The sequence below is a fragment of the Salmo salar genome, chromosome 11 (genome assembly GCF_965601325.2).
Source record: "Salmo salar chromosome 11, fSalSal1, whole genome shotgun sequence".
Lineage (NCBI taxonomy): Eukaryota > Metazoa > Chordata > Actinopteri > Salmoniformes > Salmonidae > Salmo > Salmo salar.
Genome location: NC_138301.1, coordinates 52,774,082 through 52,793,641, shown reverse-complemented (window position 1 = coordinate 52,793,641; position 19,560 = coordinate 52,774,082). Strand labels below are relative to the sequence as shown.

At 40.4% G+C, this 19,560-nt stretch overlaps 1 protein-coding gene across 1 annotated transcript; it reads left to right on the top strand.

The window, feature by feature from the left end:
• The first annotated feature begins 2,586 nt into the window (after window positions 1-2,586).
• On the top strand, window positions 2,587-16,324 carry LOC106587940 (gamma-aminobutyric acid receptor-associated protein-like 2). Its single transcript, XM_045711713.2, has 4 exons — window positions 2,587-2,866; window positions 4,127-4,182; window positions 12,461-12,633; window positions 15,729-16,324. Exons 1-4 carry the CDS (start codon window positions 2,833-2,835, stop codon window positions 15,817-15,819), a joined length of 354 nt encoding a protein of 117 aa, XP_045567669.1. The 5' UTR covers window positions 2,587-2,832; the 3' UTR covers window positions 15,820-16,324.
• The last annotated feature ends 3,236 nt before the right edge of the window (window positions 16,325-19,560 follow it).

Genomic DNA, 19,560 nt, shown 5'->3' with positions numbered 1-19,560 from the left:
CCCTGACAACCAGCTAAAGGCTGATCACCCCTCTCCCTGACAACCAGCTAAAGGCTGATCACCCCTCTCCCTGACAACCAGCTAAAGGCTGATCACCCCTCTGCCTGACAACCAGCTGAAGGCTGATAACCCCGCTCTCTGATAACCAGCTGAAGGCTGATAACCCCTCCTCACTGATAACCAGTTGAAGGCTGATAACCCCTCCCTCTGATAACCAGCTGAATGCTGATAACCACGCTCTCTGATAACCAGCTGAAGGCTGATAACCCTCCTCCCTGATAACCAGCTGAAGGCTGATAACCCCGCTCTCATATCATAAGGTGAATGCACCAATTTGTAAGTCGCTCTGGATAAGAGCGTCTGCTAAATGACTTAAATGTAAATGTAAATGATAACCAGCTGAAGGCTGATAAACCCTCCTCCCTGACAACCAGCTGAAGGCTGATAACCCCTCCTCCCCGACAACCAGCTGAAGGCTGATAAACCCTCCTCCCTGACAACCAGCTGAAGGCTGATAACCCCTGCTCCCTGATAACCAGTTGAAGGCTGATAACCCCTCCCTCTGATAACCAGCTGAAGGCTGATAACCCCTCCCTCTGATAACCAGCTGAAGGCTGATAACCCCTCCCTCTGATAACCAGTTGAAGGCTGATAACCCCTCCCTCTGATAACCAGCTGAAGGCTGGTAACCCCTCCCTCTGATAACCAGCTGTAGGCTGATAACCCCTCCCTCTGATAACCAGCTGAAGGCTGGTAACCCCTCCCTCTGATAACCAGCTGAAGGCTGGTAACCCCTCCCTCTGATAACCAGCTGAAGGCTGATAACCCCTCCCTCTGATAACCAGCTGAAGGCTGATAACCTCTCCCTCTGATAACCAGCTGAAGGCTGATAACCCCTCCCTCTGATAACCAGCTGAAGGCTGGTAACCCCTCCCTCTGATAACCAGCTGAAGGCTGATAACCCCTCCCTCTGATAACCAGCTGAAGGCTGGTAACCCCTCCCTCTGATAACCAGCTGAAGGCTGATAACCCCTCCCTCTGATAACCAGCTGAAAGGCTGAGGATAATAAAGGGGAAACTGTTTGACATCAACGAAACTAGGGTTGTAAAATTCTAGTAACTTTCCCCAAATTCCCAGGTTTTCCAGAACTCCTGATTGGTTGATAATGGGGTTGCCATTTGACATCAACACGTACATGTCACAGGAGACGGCTGCTCATAATAATGACCGGAACGGAGCAAATGGAACGGCACCAAACACCTGAAAACCATGTGTTTAATGTATTTGGTACCATTCCACTGATTCTGCTCCAGTCATTACCACGAGCCCATCCTCCCCAATTAAGGTGTCACCAACCTCCTGTGGTGCATACACCGTTTTGATAACCTCGTAGACCCAACCTGATCTCAGGGCTTCCTTCAGATGAAACAGAATGGTGAGCTATCGTATGATCTGGCTAGTTCACCAGAAAACAGTTTGGATTATGTCAAAGGGCAAAAATCTGGACATTTTTCATAAAATGCTTGAAGTTTTCCAGAAATCCCAGTTGGAAGATTCTGGGAATCAGGATGGAATAAGTATGATCCAACCTGGATTCCTGGAAAACTTGGTGACAGCAATTGTTACAGCGGTTGGCAAGTCAACTACACACACTATACTGTAAAGTTACTTTATTATAATAATAATAATAATAGATGACTGTGGTGTGTTGTATTATCCTAATTCTGTATCACTATGTACTAAAGCACTGCTGATATCTCAATATCTGTATATGTTATACAACCAATACTATTGTACATACTTCTAATAAAACAATTAGTGACAAATAATAGAGCTGTGTTATGACCTTCACATGACAATAACAGTCCAATCAGAGCACGGACAGAACTGTTTCTAAACATTCAGCTCTGTTGCTGATGGAGATTGGCTGAATAAAGGAAACTCCATGTGCTGTTACTGAAGCCTACTTTAAAGGCCCAGAATACGAGTGTGTCCACTGGAATCCTATTTCAATCACTCTGTCTATGATTCCATATGTAATTCTCTAGTGGGATTCCACCCAAACAACATATCTATGATATTCCTATGTGAATCAATGCCATAAATCCCATGAAAAGGGGGAGGAAATAGAAAGGATTTATGGAGATTTAATGGTGTTTCTAGGACAAATCACTTGCTCATCAACTCAGGCATCTGTCATAAACTAGACCAGACTGTCATGTTTTTAAAAAGATAGTGCTATCCGGGATATTTGGGACGTTCATACCCTAAATCCTAACCCTTACCCTAAACTTAACCAGAACCCTTAGCTAACATTAACCATTTAAAATGTAAATTCAAAGGGGTAACGTCGAGTTGGAATGATCCAGAACAGCAAGTACCGTTTAAAAAAAAAAAAAGGAACGAAAGTAGACTGAGATCCTAGATATGTTCCAGAGATACAAACTCTGCACAGGCCGGCTCAGGTTGTAGCAGACTGTTAGCTACGTCTTTATCGTGATTGGACGTTAAACACCGAGGCGTTGTAAAGTGATCTGATATTCTGCGCAGCATGTGTGTCTCTGAACCGCACCCATTCGGATCAGCCTCCTTCCCACGCGATACGACGGTTCAGTCCCATAGTGACGTCATCGCCGGGGCAGCGCCGAGGCCGACTGAGACTTGTTTTGCTTACATTGTTGACGCGCTTGGTCAACATTTTTACATTGTTTTTGACTTTTAGGATACAGCAATAGCAATCTTTTTTGTTGTTTTGTTTTCACGGTCTGATTTCTCACCAACCCTCTACGATTTTACTGCGCGTCGAGCAAACTCTCCTGGAATCAGCCACCATGAAATGGATGTTCAAAGAGGATCATTCCCTGGGTAAGAGGGTTACTTGTTTCATAACAGGCAAATAACAAAATTGTCAAAATAGGAGCACATATGTATCTACTCTGCGTTCTTCTTTTTTTTTTAAATGGCAATTGCTGATCATGATTGGCTACTTTTCTGCACTAACATTGGCTGTGGTGGCCTAGCCGCTCAGATGCTGTTGAGTCCTTTGGTTACAAAATAACATCACGAAGTTAATCGAAATTGTATGTCGACGTCACTTAATGTCTTGTTCAAAAGACATTAGTCAAATATTACATACGGATTGGTTGTTTAATTGGCTAAATGTGCTTATGCGTTTTCATTTTGAATCCCCTCGTCGGGACATGTCGTTCCTATTGACATGACAACTGATATGATAGTGATATTGAAAGTAAATAGATCATATCAAATAGGACTAGGCCTATTCGTTCTAACAAACAGTTGGACAAATGTTGTCTCAATCATTCTTTGCTCCTGACGCATGTCATATCCCCTGAACATTAGGTTATTACTGTGATAACATTACAACGTTATATGGCTGAAATATGCTTACATAACATAGCAAAAACGATATATTTTAACAAAAGTCTCCTAAAAATATTATTCCAGAGTTTTCTTGGGTTTTCTTTTCCCTTTTATTACATATTTTGGATATAGGCCACACCTGTAATGACTTATGTGTTAGATTGACACATAGAGAAGTAGCCTAGAGGAGATATTGACGTATTTATCCCAGTGAATTGGCAGCTTTTGCCAGTGATTACCCAGAGTGCATCTGGTGTCCAACAGCTGCTCTGATGCCTGTGTATCTCGGTCATGTGACCTCTCGTCAAATGTTGATCCTCCTGTCACAGCCACCCAAGAGTGTGTGTTCCAAATGGAACCCTATTCCCTATATTGTGCACTACTTTTAACCAGAGCCTTGGATAAAAGTCGTGCACTACACAGGGAATAGGGGGGCATTTGGGACACAACTTGCTCTTTGGTGAACTGAGTAGGGCAGGGGGGCAACCCACCGGCCTGTTCTACTAATCTAAGCTGCTCTTAAGGTTCTTTATTAGCTGAATCAGCTGGTTTAGAGTAAAGGCTGGAGCAAAACGCCTGCCCTCCCTGTAGCTAGGAGGATTTGAAACATGTTGTATTACTGTACTGATGACAGTGTAACACCCTTCACAACATCTCTCAATCCGTCTCTGTTTTTCAACAGAATATCGGTGTATAGAGTGGGCCATTCATAACATCTCTCAATCCATCTCTTCTTCTCAACAGAACATCGGTGTATAGAGTCGGCCAAAATACGCAGCAAGTACCCAGATAGGGTTCCGGTGAGTGAGACGGGTTTTCACTGGGTGTGGATGTATTGTTGTACCTTTATTTGGACAGGGAGTCATGCTGAGACCAATGTCTCTTTTACAGATGAAAATAAACACATCAATATGAAATGCAAAACATATATATTACATTTACATTTATATTATTATTATTATATTACATTTACATATATACATAACACTATAATAGAAACTAAGCACATTCTTCAGTAAAATGGTCCTCAATCAGTCTGAATTGCCCTAGAGGCATATTATTCCAAGGAAGTTGCAAAAAACAAAAATTGATTTACCTAATTCTGTAGGGACGGAAGGAATGTCCATTTAGCCCTGAGCCCTGCTATGGTAACTCCTACGTCTAATGGTTATTAATGATATTAGGTACAGAGGGATTTTTAGGTAAAATAACTTTATATAGTGGTTCACGCATCGTTATAACATATTTATTACAATGTTACATTGAATTTATATGCCTGTCTAATCAGGCTGTAACGATTCACCGATGCACATCGGTCCCCAATTCAAATGTTTAAGATGCAAGTGGACCCCAAACCAATCCAAATGTAGCATAGCATGCATCGGTCAGAAAACATTAGGAATTGCCGGTTCACTTTTTTTCTTTTTTTGCATCATATTATATTCTTTCTAACTTCTGAAAATGCAGCTCATCATTCGTGTCAAATTGCATGTACAGAGCCTTCAGAAAGTATTCATACCCCCTGACTTATTCCACATTTTGTTGTTACAGCTTGAATACAAAATGTAATAATTTTTTTTTTTTATCTCACCCATCTACACACCGTACCCCATAATGTCAAAGTGAAAACATGTTTATTCTTTTTTCTAATTTAAAGGAAATAAAGACATACAGTGCATTCGGAAAGTATTCAGACCCCTTGACTTTTTACACATTTTGTTACGTTACAGCCTTTCTCTAAAATGGATTGAATTGTTTTTTTCCCCGTAAGTACAGTATTCACACCCCTGATTCAATACATATTGGAATCACGTTTGGCAGTGATTACAGCTGTGTGTCTTTCTGGGTAAGTCTCTGAGAGCTTTGCACACTTGAATTTTCAATATTTGCCCATTATTCTTTCAAAATTCTTCAAGCTCTGTCAAATTGGTTATTGATCATCGCTAGGCAACCATTTTTTGCCATAGATATTCAAGAAGATTTAGTCAAAACTGTAACTCGGCTTCTCACATTCACTCTCTTCCTGGTAAGCAACCCCAGTGTAGATTTGGCCTTGTGTTTTAGATTATTATCATGCTGAATGGTGAATTCATCTCCCAGTGTCTGGTGGAAAGCAGACTGAACCAGGTTTTCCTCTAGGATTTTGCCTGTGCTTAGTGCCATTCCATTTCTTTGTATCCTGAATAACTCCCTAGTCCTTAAAGATGACAAGCAAACATGATGCAGCCACCACTATGCTTGAGAATATGGAGAGTGGTTCTCAGTAATGTGTTGTATTGGATTTGCTCCAAACATAACAATTTGTATTCAGGACAAAAATGTGAATTGCTTTGGCACAGTTTTTGCAGTATTAGTTTAGTGCCTTGTTGCAAACAGGATGCATGTTTTGGAATAGTTTTATTCTCTACAGGCTTCCTTCTTTTCATTCTGTTAATTAGGTTATTATTGTGGAGTAACTACAATGTTGTTGATCCATCCTCAGTTTTCTCCTATCACAGCCATTAAACTCTGTAACTGTTTTAAAGTCCCTATTGGCCTCGTGTTGAAATCCCTGGGCAGTTTATTTCCTCTCCAGCAACTGCGTTTGGAAGGACGCCTGTAACTTTGTAGTGATGGGGTGTATTGATACACCATCCAACGTGTTATTAATAACTTCACCAAGCTCAAAGGGATATTCAATGTCTGATTATTTAAAAAAACAATAGGTGCCCTTCTTTGCTAGGTATTGGAAAACATCCCTGGTCTTTGTAGTTGAATCTGTGTTTGATATTCACTGCCCGACTGAGGGCCTTACAGATAATTTTGTTTTTATTTATTTTTATTTCACCTTTATTTAACCAGGTAGGCAAGTTGAGAACAAGTTCTCATTTACAATTGCGACCTGGCCAAGATAAAGCAAAGCAGTTTGACACATACAACAACACAGAGTTACACAAGGAGTAAAAACAAACATACAGTCAATAATAGAGTAGAAAAATAAGTCTATATACAATGTGAGCAAATGAGGTGAGATAAGGGAGGTAAAGGCAAAAAAGGCTATGGTGGCAAAGTAAATACAATATAGCAAGTAAAACACTGGAATGGTAGATTTGTAGTGGATGAAAGTGCAAAATAGAAATGTAACTAATGGGGTGCAAAGGAGCAAAATAAATAAATACAGTAGGGGAAGTGGTAGTTGTTTAGGCTAAATTATAGATGGGCTATGTACAGGTGCCGTGATCTGTGAGCTGCTCTGACAGCTGGTGCTTAAAGCTAGTGAGGAAGATAAGTGTTTCTAGTTTCAGAGATTTTTGTAGTTCGTTCCAGTCATTGGCAGCAGAGAACTGGAAGGAGAGGCGGCTGAAGGAGGAATTGGATTTGGGGGTAACCAGAGAGATATACCTGCTGGAGCACGTACTACAGGTGGGTGCTGCTATGGTGACCAGTGAGCTGAGATATGGGGGGACTTTACCTAGCAGGGTCTTGTAGATGACCTGGAGCCAGTGGGTTTGGCGACGAGTATGAAGCGAGGGCCAGCCAATGAGAGCGTACAGGTCGCAGTGGTGGGTAGTATATGGGGCTTTGGTGACAAAACGGATGGCACTGATAGACTGCATCCAGTTTATTGAGTAGGGTATTGGAGGCTATTTTGAAAATGACATCGTCGAAGATCGGTAGGATGGTCAGTTTTACGAGGGTATGTTTGGCAGCATGAGTGAAGGATGCTTTGTTGCGAAATAGGAAGCCAATTCTAGATTCAACTTTGGATTGGAGATGTTTGATGTGAGTCTGGAAGGAGAGTTTACAGTCTAACCAGACACCTAGGTATTTGTAGTTGTCCACATATTCTAAGTCAGAACCGTCCAGAGTAGTGATGCTGGACGGGCGGTCAGGTTCGGGCAGCGATCGGTTGAAGAGCATGCATTTAGTTTTACTTGTATATAAGAGCAGGTGGAGGCCACGGAAGGAGAGTTGTATGGCATTGAAGCTCGTCTGGAGGGTTGTTAACACAGTGTCCAAAGAAGGGCCAGAAGTATACAGAATGGTATCGTCTGCGTAGAGGTGGATCAGAGACTCACCAGCAGCAAGAGCGACATCATTGATGTATACAGAGAAAAGAGTTGGCCCAAGAATTGAACCCTGTGGCACCCCCATAGAGACTGCCAGAGGTCCGGACAACAGGCCATCCGATTTGACACATTGAACTCTATCAGAGAAGTAGTTGGAGAACCAGGCGAGGCAATCATTTGAGAAACCAAGGCTACTGAGTCTGCCGATAAGGATGTGGTGATTGACAGAGACGAAAGCCTTGGCCAGGTCAATTAATACGGCAGCACAGTATTGTTTCTTATCGATGGTGGTTCCGATATCATTTAGGACCTTGAGCGTGGCTGAGGTGCACCCATGACCAGCTCTGAAACCAGATTGCATAGCGGAGAAGGTGCGGTGGGATTCGAAATGGTCGGTAATCTGTTTGTTGACTTGGCTTTTGAAGACCTTAGAAAGGCAGGGTAGGATAGATATAGGTCTGTAGCAGTTTGGGTCAAGAGTGTCCCCCCCTTTGAAGAGGGGGATGACCGCAGCTGCTTTCCAATCTTTGGGAATCTCAGACGACACGAAAGAGAGGTTGAACAGGCTAGTAATAGGGGTTGCAACAATTTTGGCAGATAATTCTAGAATTGATTGTCTAGCCCGGCTGATTTGTAGGGGTCCAGATTTTGCAGCTCTTTCAGAACATCAGCTGACTGGATTTGGGAGAAGGAGAAATGGGGAAGGCTTGGGCGAGTTGCTGTGGGGGGTGCAGTGCTGTTGACCGGGGTAGGGGTAGCCAGGTGGAAAGCATGGCCAGCCGTAGAAAAATGCTTATTGAAATTCTCAGTTGTAGTGGATTTATCGGTGGTGACAGAGTTTCCTATCCTCAGTGCAGTGGGCAGCTGGGATGAGGTGTTCTTATTCTCCATGGACTTTACAGTGTCCCAGAACTTTTTTGAGTTTGTGTTGGAGGAAGCAAATTTCTGCTTGAAAAAGCTAGCCTTGGCTTTTCTAACTGCCTGTGTATATTGGTTTCTAACTTCCCTGAAAAGTTGCATATCACGGGGGGCTGTTCGATGCTAATGCAGAACGCCACAGGATGTTTTTGTGTTGGTTAAGGGCAGTCAGGTCTGGAGAGAACCAAGGGCTATATCTGTTCCTGGTTCTAAATTTCTTGAAAGGGGCATGCTTATTTAAGATGGTGAGGAAGGCATTTAAAAAAAATAACCACGCATCCTCTACTGACGGGATGAGGTCAATATCCTTCCAGGATACCAGGGCCAGGTCGATTAGAAAGGCTTGCTCGCTGAAGTGTTTCAGGGAGCGTTTGACAGTGATGAGTGGAGGTCGTTTGACCGCTGACCCATTACGGATGCAGGCAATGAGGCAGTGATCGCTGAGATCTTGGTTGAAAACAGCAGAGGTGTATTTAGAGGGCAAGTTGGTTAGGACGATATCTATGAGGGTGCCCGTGTTTACGGCTTTGGGGTGTTACCTGGTAGGTTCATTGATAATTTGTGTGAGATTGAGGGCATCAAGCTTAGATTGTAGGATGGCTGGGGTGTTAAGCATGTCCCAGTTTAGGTCACCTAGCAGCACGAGCTCTGAAGATAGATGGGGGGCAATCAGTTCACATATGGTGTCCAGAGCACAGCTGGGGGCAGAAGGTGGGATACAGAGATGAGGTAGTCATTCAAAAATCATGTTAAACACTATTATTGCACACAATGAGTCCATGCAACTTATTATGTGAATTGTTAAGCACATTGTTCCTCCTGAACTTATTTAGGCTAGCCAGTAAAGGGGTACTTATTGACTCAAGCCATTTCAGCTTTTAATTAAAAAAATATATATTTCGAAAAACATAATTCCACTTTGACATTATGGGTTATTGTGTGTAGGCCAGTGACAACATCTCTATTTAATCTATTTTAACTTCAGGCTGTAAGACAACACATTTTGGAAAAAGTCAAGGGGAGCAAATACTTTCTGAAATGACTGTAACTGCCAAGCTGTGCACTGTGCCCCGTGTGTTTTGTTACTGCACTATCGTTCTAAGGTTAAGTTTAGACATTAACTCAGAAATTCTTAAGGTTAGGCATTAAGGTTTTGGATAGGCTTAAAACAAAAAGATAAAACAACTTTCTATTGCTGGATTTGAACATGCAACCTTTAGAACCAGAGGTAGATGCTTAAGGTATGCCCCATCCACAACACCCTTAGCAAAACCAAAGCCTTCTTGAAGGTGACAGCGCTCACCGTTGCCGCCCTAGTGGCTGGTTTCCACGTCATCTCCTGACGTCCTCAGACATGGATAGACATCAAATACTGACTTGTATCACGGGTGACCTGGCTGGATAGTAGGCTTTATTAGTTGAGGGACAACCTATGTCATTTGCTAGTTATTGTCATCTATCCGCTGTTGAAAAATTCATCAGCAAAACATGGAAAGTTAATTAGTGGGTGATGGTGATTTCAGGACTAAAGTAGGGAGACAAATCAGGCTACAATGCCCCCCCCCCCCTAATCTGATAGTGGTAGATGCCTAGTCTCCCTTATGGCTCAGATCAGGTGCCTACATAGTACATACATCATTTATGCACACACACACACACACACACACACACACACACACACACACACACACACACACACACACACACACACACACACACACACAGATCCAGATCAGAGAGAGCCCAGCTCGTTTAATAAACCTTTTTTTTTTTTAACTAGGCAAGTCAGTTAAGAACAAATTCTTATTTATAACGACGGCCTACACCGGCCGAACCCGGATGACGCTGAGCCAATTGTGCACCGCCCTATGGGACTCCCAATCACAGCCGGATGTGATTCAGCCTGGATTCAAACCAGGGACTGTAGTATTCGTCTCTTGCACTGAGATGCAGTGCCTTAGACCGCGGCACCATCAGCAGCAGATTTTTAATTCAGAATGGAAAATGAATGTGTTTTTATGCAACAAATTATAATCCCCCGAACCAAATCGCACCGAATCGTTTCAAACTAAAACGTATGGTTCCTCTATGGTGTTGGAGCCCCTGTATCTAGATACATATGGTTCCTCTATGGTTTTGGAGTCCCTGTATCTAGATACATATGGTTCCTCTATGGTGTTGGAGCCCCTGTATCTAGATACATATGGTTCCTCTATGGTTTTGGAGTCCCTGTATCTAGATACATATGGTTCCTCTATGGTGTTGGAGCCCCTGTATCTAGATACATATGGTTCCTCTATGGTGTTGGAGCCCCTGTATCTAGATACATATGGTTCATCTATAGTGTTGGAGTCCCTGCATCTAGAAACATATGGTTCCTCTATGGTGTTGGAGTCCCTGTATCTAGATACATATGGTTCCTCTATGGTGTTGGAGTCCCTGTATCTAGATACATATGGTTCCTCTATGGTGTTGGAGCCCCTGTATCTAGATACATATGGTTCATCTATGGTGTTGGAGTCCCTGTATTTAGAAACATATGGTTCCTCTATGGTGTTGGAGTCCCTGTATCTAGATACATATGGTTCCTCTATGGTGTTGGAGTCCCTGTATCTAGATACATATGGTTCCTCTATGGTGTTGGAGTCCCTGTATCTAGATACATATGGTTCCTCTATGGTGTTGGAGTCCCTGTATCTAGATACATATGGTTCCTCTATGGTGTTGGAGTCCCTGTATCTAGATACATATGGTTCCTCTATGGTGTTGGAGTCCCTGTATCTAGATACATATGGTTCCTCTATGGTGTTGGAGCCCCTGTATCTAGATACATATGGTTCCTCTATGGTTTTGGAGTCCCTGTATCTAGATACATATGGTTCCTCTATGGTTTTGGAGTCCCTGTATCTAGATACATATGGTTCCTCTATGGTGTTGGAGTCCCTGTATCTAGATACATATGGTTCCTCTATGGTGTTGGAGTCCCTGTATCTAGATACATATGGTTCCTCTATGGTGTTGGAGTCCCTGTATCTAGATACATATGGTTCCTCTATGGTGTTGGAGTCCCTGTATCTAGATACATATGGTTCCTCTATGGTGTTGGAGCCCCTGTATCTAGATACATATGGTTCCTCTATGGTGTTGGAGCCCCTGTATCTAGATACATATGGTTCATCTATAGTGTTGGAGTCCCTGCATCTAGAAACATATGGTTCCTCTATGGTGTTGGAGTCCCTGTATCTAGATACATATGGTTCCTCTATGGTGTTGGAGTCCCTGTATCTAGATACATATGGTTCCTCTATGGTGTTGGAGCCCCTGTATCTAGATACATATGGTTCATCTATGGTGTTGGAGTCCCTGTATTTAGAAACATATGGTTCCTCTATGGTGTTGGAGTCCCTGTATCTAGATACATATGGTTCCTCTATGGTGTTGGAGTCCCTGTATCTAGATACATATGGTTCCTCTATGGTGTTGGAGTCCCTGTATCTAGATACATATGGTTCCTCTATGGTGTTGGAGTCCCTGTATCTAGATACATATGGTTCCTCTATGGTGTTGGAGTCCCTGTATCTAGATACATATGGTTCCTCTATGGTGTTGGAGTCCCTGTATCTAGATACATATGGTTCCTCTATGGTGTTGGAGCCCCTGTATCTAGATACATATGGTTCCTCTATGGTTTTGGAGTCCCTGTATCTAGATACATATGGTTCCTCTATGGTTTTGGAGTCCCTGTATCTAGATACATATGGTTCCTCTATGGTGTTGGAGTCCCTGTATCTAGATACATATGGTTCCTCTATGGTGTTGGAGTCCCTGTATCTAGATACATATGGTTCCTCTATGGTGTTGGAGTCCCTGTATCTAGATACATATGGTTCCTCTATGGTGTTGGAGCCCCTGTATCTAGATGCATATGGTTCCTCTATGGTGTTGGAGCCCCTGTATCTAGATGTGTATCGAATCGTCTTGATTGGGAAAGATGCACATCCCTACGCTGTCATATTTTTCAGTTCAGTAAATCTTTATTGTTCCAGGAGGGGAATTTATGTAAACACTATAAACATCCAATATGACATGACTCTGTGTTGTCTGTTTGTAGGTGATCGTGGAGAAGGTGTCTGGATCTCAGATTGTGGACATCGACAAGAGGAAGTATTTGGTGCCCTCTGACATCACGGTGGCCCAGTTCATGTGGATCATCAGGAAACGCATCCAGCTGCCGTCGGAGAAGGCCATCTTCCTCTTCGTTGATAAGACCGTGCCTCAGTCCAGGTCGGAACTCTAAGCACTCAGTGGAACAATCTGAAATGGCACTTTAGAAACAATATTTCCCCAAGTTAAATAGATAAAACACTGCTTTTAGCCACTGATGTTGTCAGACACTGACCACACAGGGCAAATATACTAGAGGCTTGGTTTAACCAGGTTAACCTGGGACATGAGTTATAAATATAGACAAGCTGGTGGGTTAACCTGGGACATGAGTTATAGATATAGACAACCTGGGTTAGAACTGGGTTAACCTGGGACATGAGTTAAAGATCTAGACAAGCTGGTGAGTTAACCTGGGACATGAGTTATAGATATAGACAAGCTGGTGGGTTAACCTGGGACATGAATTATAGATATAGACAAGCTGGTGGGTTAACCAGGAACATGAGTTATAGATATAGACAGGCTGGTGGGTTAACCTGGGACATGAGTTATAGATATAGACAAGCTGGTGGGTTAACCAGGGACATGAGTTATAGATATAGACAAGCTGGTGGGTTAACCAGGGACATGAGTTATAGATATAGACAAGCTGGTGGGTTAACCAGGGACATGAGTTATAGATATAGAGAAGCTGGTGGGTTAACCTGGGACATGAGTTATAGATATAGACAAGCTGATGGTTTAACCTGGGACATGAGTTATAGATATAGACAAGCTGGTGGGTTAACCTGGGACATGAGTTATAGATATAGACAAGCTGATGGGTTAACCTGGGACATGAGTTATAGATATAGACAAGCTGATGGGTTAACCTGGGACATGAGTTATAGATATAGACAAGCTCACACACCAGCTGCTCTAAAGGGATTTATTCTGGTACCAATGGCAACAATGTTGATACAGGAATATGAACCCCACTCCTCATGGGTTCATAGTTTGACCTCAATGCCTTTTGTCTCTTCCTCAATAAGACACAGCATCCAGGTCCTGGTCTGAACCCATGGATACTAGTGGCTGCTCCCACAGGATATCCTTTAGCTTTAGTTATACACAAATACAGTGCATTCGGAAAAGTATTCAGACCCTTGACTTTTTCTACAGTTTGTTACATTTACAGCCTTATTCCAAAATTGATAAAATAGTTTGTTTTCCCTCATCAAGCTACACACAATACCCCATAATGACAAAGCTATGAGGTTTTGTTAGAAATTTTCGCTAATTTATCAAAAATAAGTATTTGAAATAAGTATTCAGACCCTTTACTCAGTACTTGTTGAAGCACCTTTGGCAGTGATTACAGCATCGAGTCTTCTTGGGTATGACACTACAAACTTGGCACACCTATATTTGGGGAGTTTCTCCCATTCTTCTCTGCAGATTCTCTTATGCTCTGTCAGGTTGGATGGGTAGCATCGCTGCACAGCTATTTCAGGTCTCTCCAGAGATGTTCGATCGGGTTCATGTCCGGGCTCTGGCTGGGCCACTCAATGACATTCAGAGACTTGTCCCGAAGCCACTCCTGCTTTGTTTTGACTGTGTGCTTAGGGATGTTGTCCTGTTGGAAGTTGAACCTTCATCCCAGTCTGAGGTCCTGAGTACGCTGGAGAAGGTTTTCATCAACGATCTCTCTGTACTTTGCCTCAATTCTGACTAGTCAGTCTCCCAGTCCCTGCTTCTGAAAAACATCCCCACAGCATGTTGCTGCCACCACCATTCTACACCGTAGGGATGGTGCCAGGTTTCCGCCAGACATGATGCTTGGCATTCAGGCCAAATCTTGGTTTCATCAGACCAAAGAATCATTTTTCTCATGGTCTGAGAGTCTTTAAGTGCCTTTTGTCAAACTCCAAGCGGGCTATCATGTGCCTTTTACTGAGGAGTGGCTTCAGTCTGGCCACTCTACCATAAAGGCCTGATTGGTGGAGTGCTGCAGAGATGGTTGTCCTTCTGGAAGGTTCTCCCATCTCCACAGGGGAACTCTAAAGCTCTGTCAGAGTGACCATTGGGTTCTTGGTCACCTCCCAGACCAAAGCCCTTCTCCCTGCCGATTGCTCAGTTTGGCTGGGCAGCCAGTTCTAGGTGTCTTGGTGGTTCCAAACTTCTTCAATTTAAGAATGAAGGAGGCCTCTGTGTTCTTGGGGACCGTCAATGCTGCAGACGTTTTTTTTGTACCCTTCCTCAGATCTGTGCCTCGATACAATCCTGTCTCGGAGCTCTATGGACAATTCCTTTGACCTCATGGCTTGGTTTTTGCTCTGACATGCACTGTCAACTGTGGGACCTTTTACAGACAGGTGTGTGCCTTTACAAATTATGTCCAATCAATTGAATTTACCACAAGTGGACTCCAATCAAGTTGTAGAAACATCTCATGGATGATCAATGGAAACAGGATGCACCTGAGCTCAATTTGGAGTCTCATAGCAAAGGATCTGAATACTTATGTAAATACGTTTTCATACATTTCTAAAAACCTGTTTTTACTTGGTGGCGTTATGGGGTATTGTGTGTAGATTGATGAGTATGTTTTTATTTGATTTAATCCATTTTAGAATAAGTCTGTAACATAACAAAATGTGGAAAAAGTCAAGGGGTCTAAATTCTTTCTGAATGCGCTGTAAATGAAGGCCGATATTCAATCTGGTCCATGTTAGATCCACGTTCTAGCATCCTTAAAGGTTTATTCAGACTGAGCCATCAAGGCGATCTCAGCAAACGTTGGGTAAAATGCCTTTTTAAAAGCCACATTGTCAGCTGTCCAACAGCCCGCTGCTCTATGAATTGAATCTCTGCCTAAAGCTTTATTAGTGTCGTATCAACACAACAGCAGTAAACAATGAACAGACATTACCAAACAGCCTGTAGATGATTCTAGTCATTCTACTGGTATTTCAGATACATCACTTCATTCTGTTGATGGTGACTAAACACTAAGCAGCATTTAGACCTACTGCTACATTCCATCCCCTCTGTTCACTTGAGTAGTATGTTGGGTATGTCCCAAACGGCACCCTACTCCCTACATAGTGCACTACATTTGACCAGAGCCCTATGGGAGCCATGTATAGGGAATAGGTTGGCATTTGGGCCGCAGTCTGTTTACTTCTCCCATTTCCTCCTTCTCTCTGTGTTTGTTGTGACTCCCGTTGCAGCATCACCATGGGACAGCTGTACGAGAAGGAGAAGGACGAGGATGGCTTTTTATACGTGGCGTACAGCGGAGAGAACACCTTCGGTGTCTAGACCCACCATCGTCATCATCATAAGCCTTACTTACGACAGAATACAACACCTGGCCACCACCCACCACCCTAACTCACACCCCACCCCTGGGAGAAGCCCTGGGAAACCCCAGAGAAATGAAGTGAAATAAATAGATGAAGAGAGTGATCAGTTGAGTGAGAACCACCATGATGATGAGTGTCACCAGTCTGTCTAATCTATTCCTGCACATGTTGTATCAATGCTGTACACATTCATTTATGAATATGTTTATTATTATTATTATTTTGATGTTATGTATAGTGATACAAATTGGAATGACTGTTTTGTTTGATGTTTTGTGCTTTACTTTAGTTTAGGTGCTTTTCATTTTTTATTTTTTTTCATTCGTGAAATAATATTTTTGTTTGTTTTAAAGTTTCACTTTTAGTTTGGCTTTTATCCTTGAAGATTTATATTTCAAATAATTTTAACTATTTGAACGGTAAGGTAGCTGGAAGACCTAACCAATAAAAAATGTGAATGATCCTTGTGTTTTTATTGAACAACACCAGGATTCTTCCACTTTGGTCCTGGAGAACAACTGTTTGAATGTTTTGATCCAGCCCTAAAGTAACACAGACTGTTATTAAACAGGTTAAACAAGTTAAATAAAGGTTCAATAAAAAATAACAGACTGTTATTACAGCATTATACTAGCTCATAAAGTAACAGACTGTTATTACAGCATTATACCAGTTAATAAATTAACAGACTGTTATTACAGCATTATACCAGTTCATAAATTAACAGACTGTTATTACAGCATTATACCAGTTTATAAAGTAAAAGACTGTTATTACAGCATTATACCAGTTTATAAAGTAACAGACTGTTATTACAGCATTATACCAGTTCATAAAGTAACAGACTGTTATTACAGCATTATACCAGTTCATAAAGTAACAGACTTATTACAGCATTATACCAGTTAATAAAGTAACAGACTGTTATTACAGCATTATATCAGTTAATAAAGTAACACAGACTGTTATTACAGCATTATATCAGTTAATAAAGTAACACAGACTGTTATTACAGCATTATACCAGTTCATAAAGTAACAGACTGTTATTACAGCATTATACCAGTTAATAAAGTAACAGACTGTTATACAGAATTATACCAGTTAATAAAGTAACAGACTGTTATTACAGCATTATACCAGTTCATAAAGTAACAGACTGTTATTACAGCATTATACCAGTTAATAAAGTAACAGACTGTTATTACAGCATTATACCAGTTAATAAAGTAACACAGACTGTGTTATTACAGCATTATACCAGTTCATAAAGTAACAGACTTATTACAGCATTATACCAGTTAATAAAGTAACAGACTGTTATTACAGCATTATATCAGTTAATAAAGTAACACAGACTGTTATTACAGCATTATATCAGTTAATAAAGTAACACAGACTGTTATTACAGCATTATACAAGTTCATAAAGTAACAGACTGTTATTACAGCATTATACCAGTTCATAAAGTAACAGACTTATTACAGCATTATACCAGTTAATAAAGTAACAGACTGTTATTACAGCATTATATCAGTTAATAAAGTAACACAGACTGTTATTACAGCATTATATCAGTTAATAAAGTAACACAGACTGTTATTACAGCATTATACCAGTTCATAAAGTAACAGACTGTTATTACAGCATTATACCAGTTAATAAAGTAACAGACTGTTATACAGAATTATACCAGTTAATAAAGTAACAGACTGTTATTACAGCATTATACCAGTTCATAAAGTAACAGACTGATATTACAGCATTATACCAGTTCATAAAGTAACAGACTGTTATTACAGCATTATACCAGTTCATAAAGTAACAGACTGTTATTACAGCATTATACCAGTTCATAAAGTAACACAGACTGGGTTATTACAGCATTATACCAGTTCATAAAGTAACAGACTGTTATTACAGCATTATACCAGTTCATAAAGTAACAGACTGTTATTACAGCATTATACCAGTTAATAAAGTAACAGACTGTTATTACAGCATTATACCAGTTCATAAAGTAACAGACTGTTATTACAGAATTATACCAGTTCATAAAGTAACAGACTGTTATTACAGCATTATACCAGTTCATAAAGTAACAGACTGTTATTACAGAATTATACCAGTTCATAAAGTAACAGACTGTTATTACAGCATTATACCAGTTAATAAAGTAACAGACTATTATTACAGAATTATACCAGTTCATAAAGTAACAGACTGTTATTACAGCATTATACCAGTTAATAAAGTAACAGACTGTTATTACAGCATTATACCAGTTAATAAAGTAACACAGACTGTGTTATTACAGCATTATACCAGTTCATAAAGTAACAGACTTATTACAGCATTATACCAGTTAATAAAGTAACAGACTGTTATTACAGCATTATATCAGTTAATAAAGTAACACAGACTGTTATTACAGCATTATATCAGTTAATAAAGTAACACAGACTGTTATTACAGCATTATACCAGTTCATAAAGTAACAGACTGTTATTACAGCATTATACCAGTTCATAAAGTAACAGACTGTTATTACAGCATTATACCAGTTCATAAAGTAACAGACTGTTATTACAGCATTATACCAGTTCATAAAGTAACACAGACTGGGTTATTACAGCATTATACCAGTTCATAAAGTAACAGACTGTTATTACAGCATTATACCAGTTCATAAAGTAACAGACTGTTATTACAGCATTATACCAGTTAATAAAGTAACAGACTGTTATTACAGCATTATACCAGTTCATAAAGTAACAGACTGTTATTACAGAATTATACCAGTTCATAAAGTAACAGACTGTTATTACAGCATTATACCAGTTCATAAAGTAACAGACTGTTATTACAGAATTATACCAGTTCATAAAGTAACAGACTGTTATTACAGCATTATACCAGTTCATAAAGTAACAGACTGTTATTACAGAATTATACCAGTTCATAAAGTAACAGACTGTTATTACAGCATTATACCAGTTAATAAAGTAACAGACTATTATTACAGAATTATACCAGTTCATAAAGTAACAGACTGTTATTACAGCATTATACCAGTTCATAAAGTAACAGACTGTTATTACAGCATTATACCAGTTTATAAAGTAACACACTGTTATTACAGCATTATACCAGTTCATAAAGTAACAGACTGTTATTACAGCATTATACCAGTTAATAAAGTAACACAGACTGTGTTATTACAGCATTATACCAGTTCATAAATTAACAGACTGTTATTACAGCATTATACCAGTTAATAAAGTAACAGACTATTATTACAGAATTATACCAGTTCATAAAGTAACAGACTGTTATTACAGCATTATACCAGTTAATAAAGTAACAGACTGTTATTACAGCATTATACCAGTTAATAAAGTAACACAGACTGTGTTATTACAGCATTATACCAGTTCATAAAGTAACAGACTTATTACAGCATTATACCAGTTAATAAAGTAACAGACTGTTATTACAGCATTATATCAGTTAATAAAGTAACACAGACTGTTATTACAGCATTATATCAGTTAATAAAGTAACACAGACTGTTATTACAGCATTATACCAGTTCATAAAGTAACAGACTGTTATTACAGCATTATACCAGTTCATAAAGTAACAGACTGTTATTACAGCATTATACCAGTTCATAAAGTAACAGACTGTTATTACAG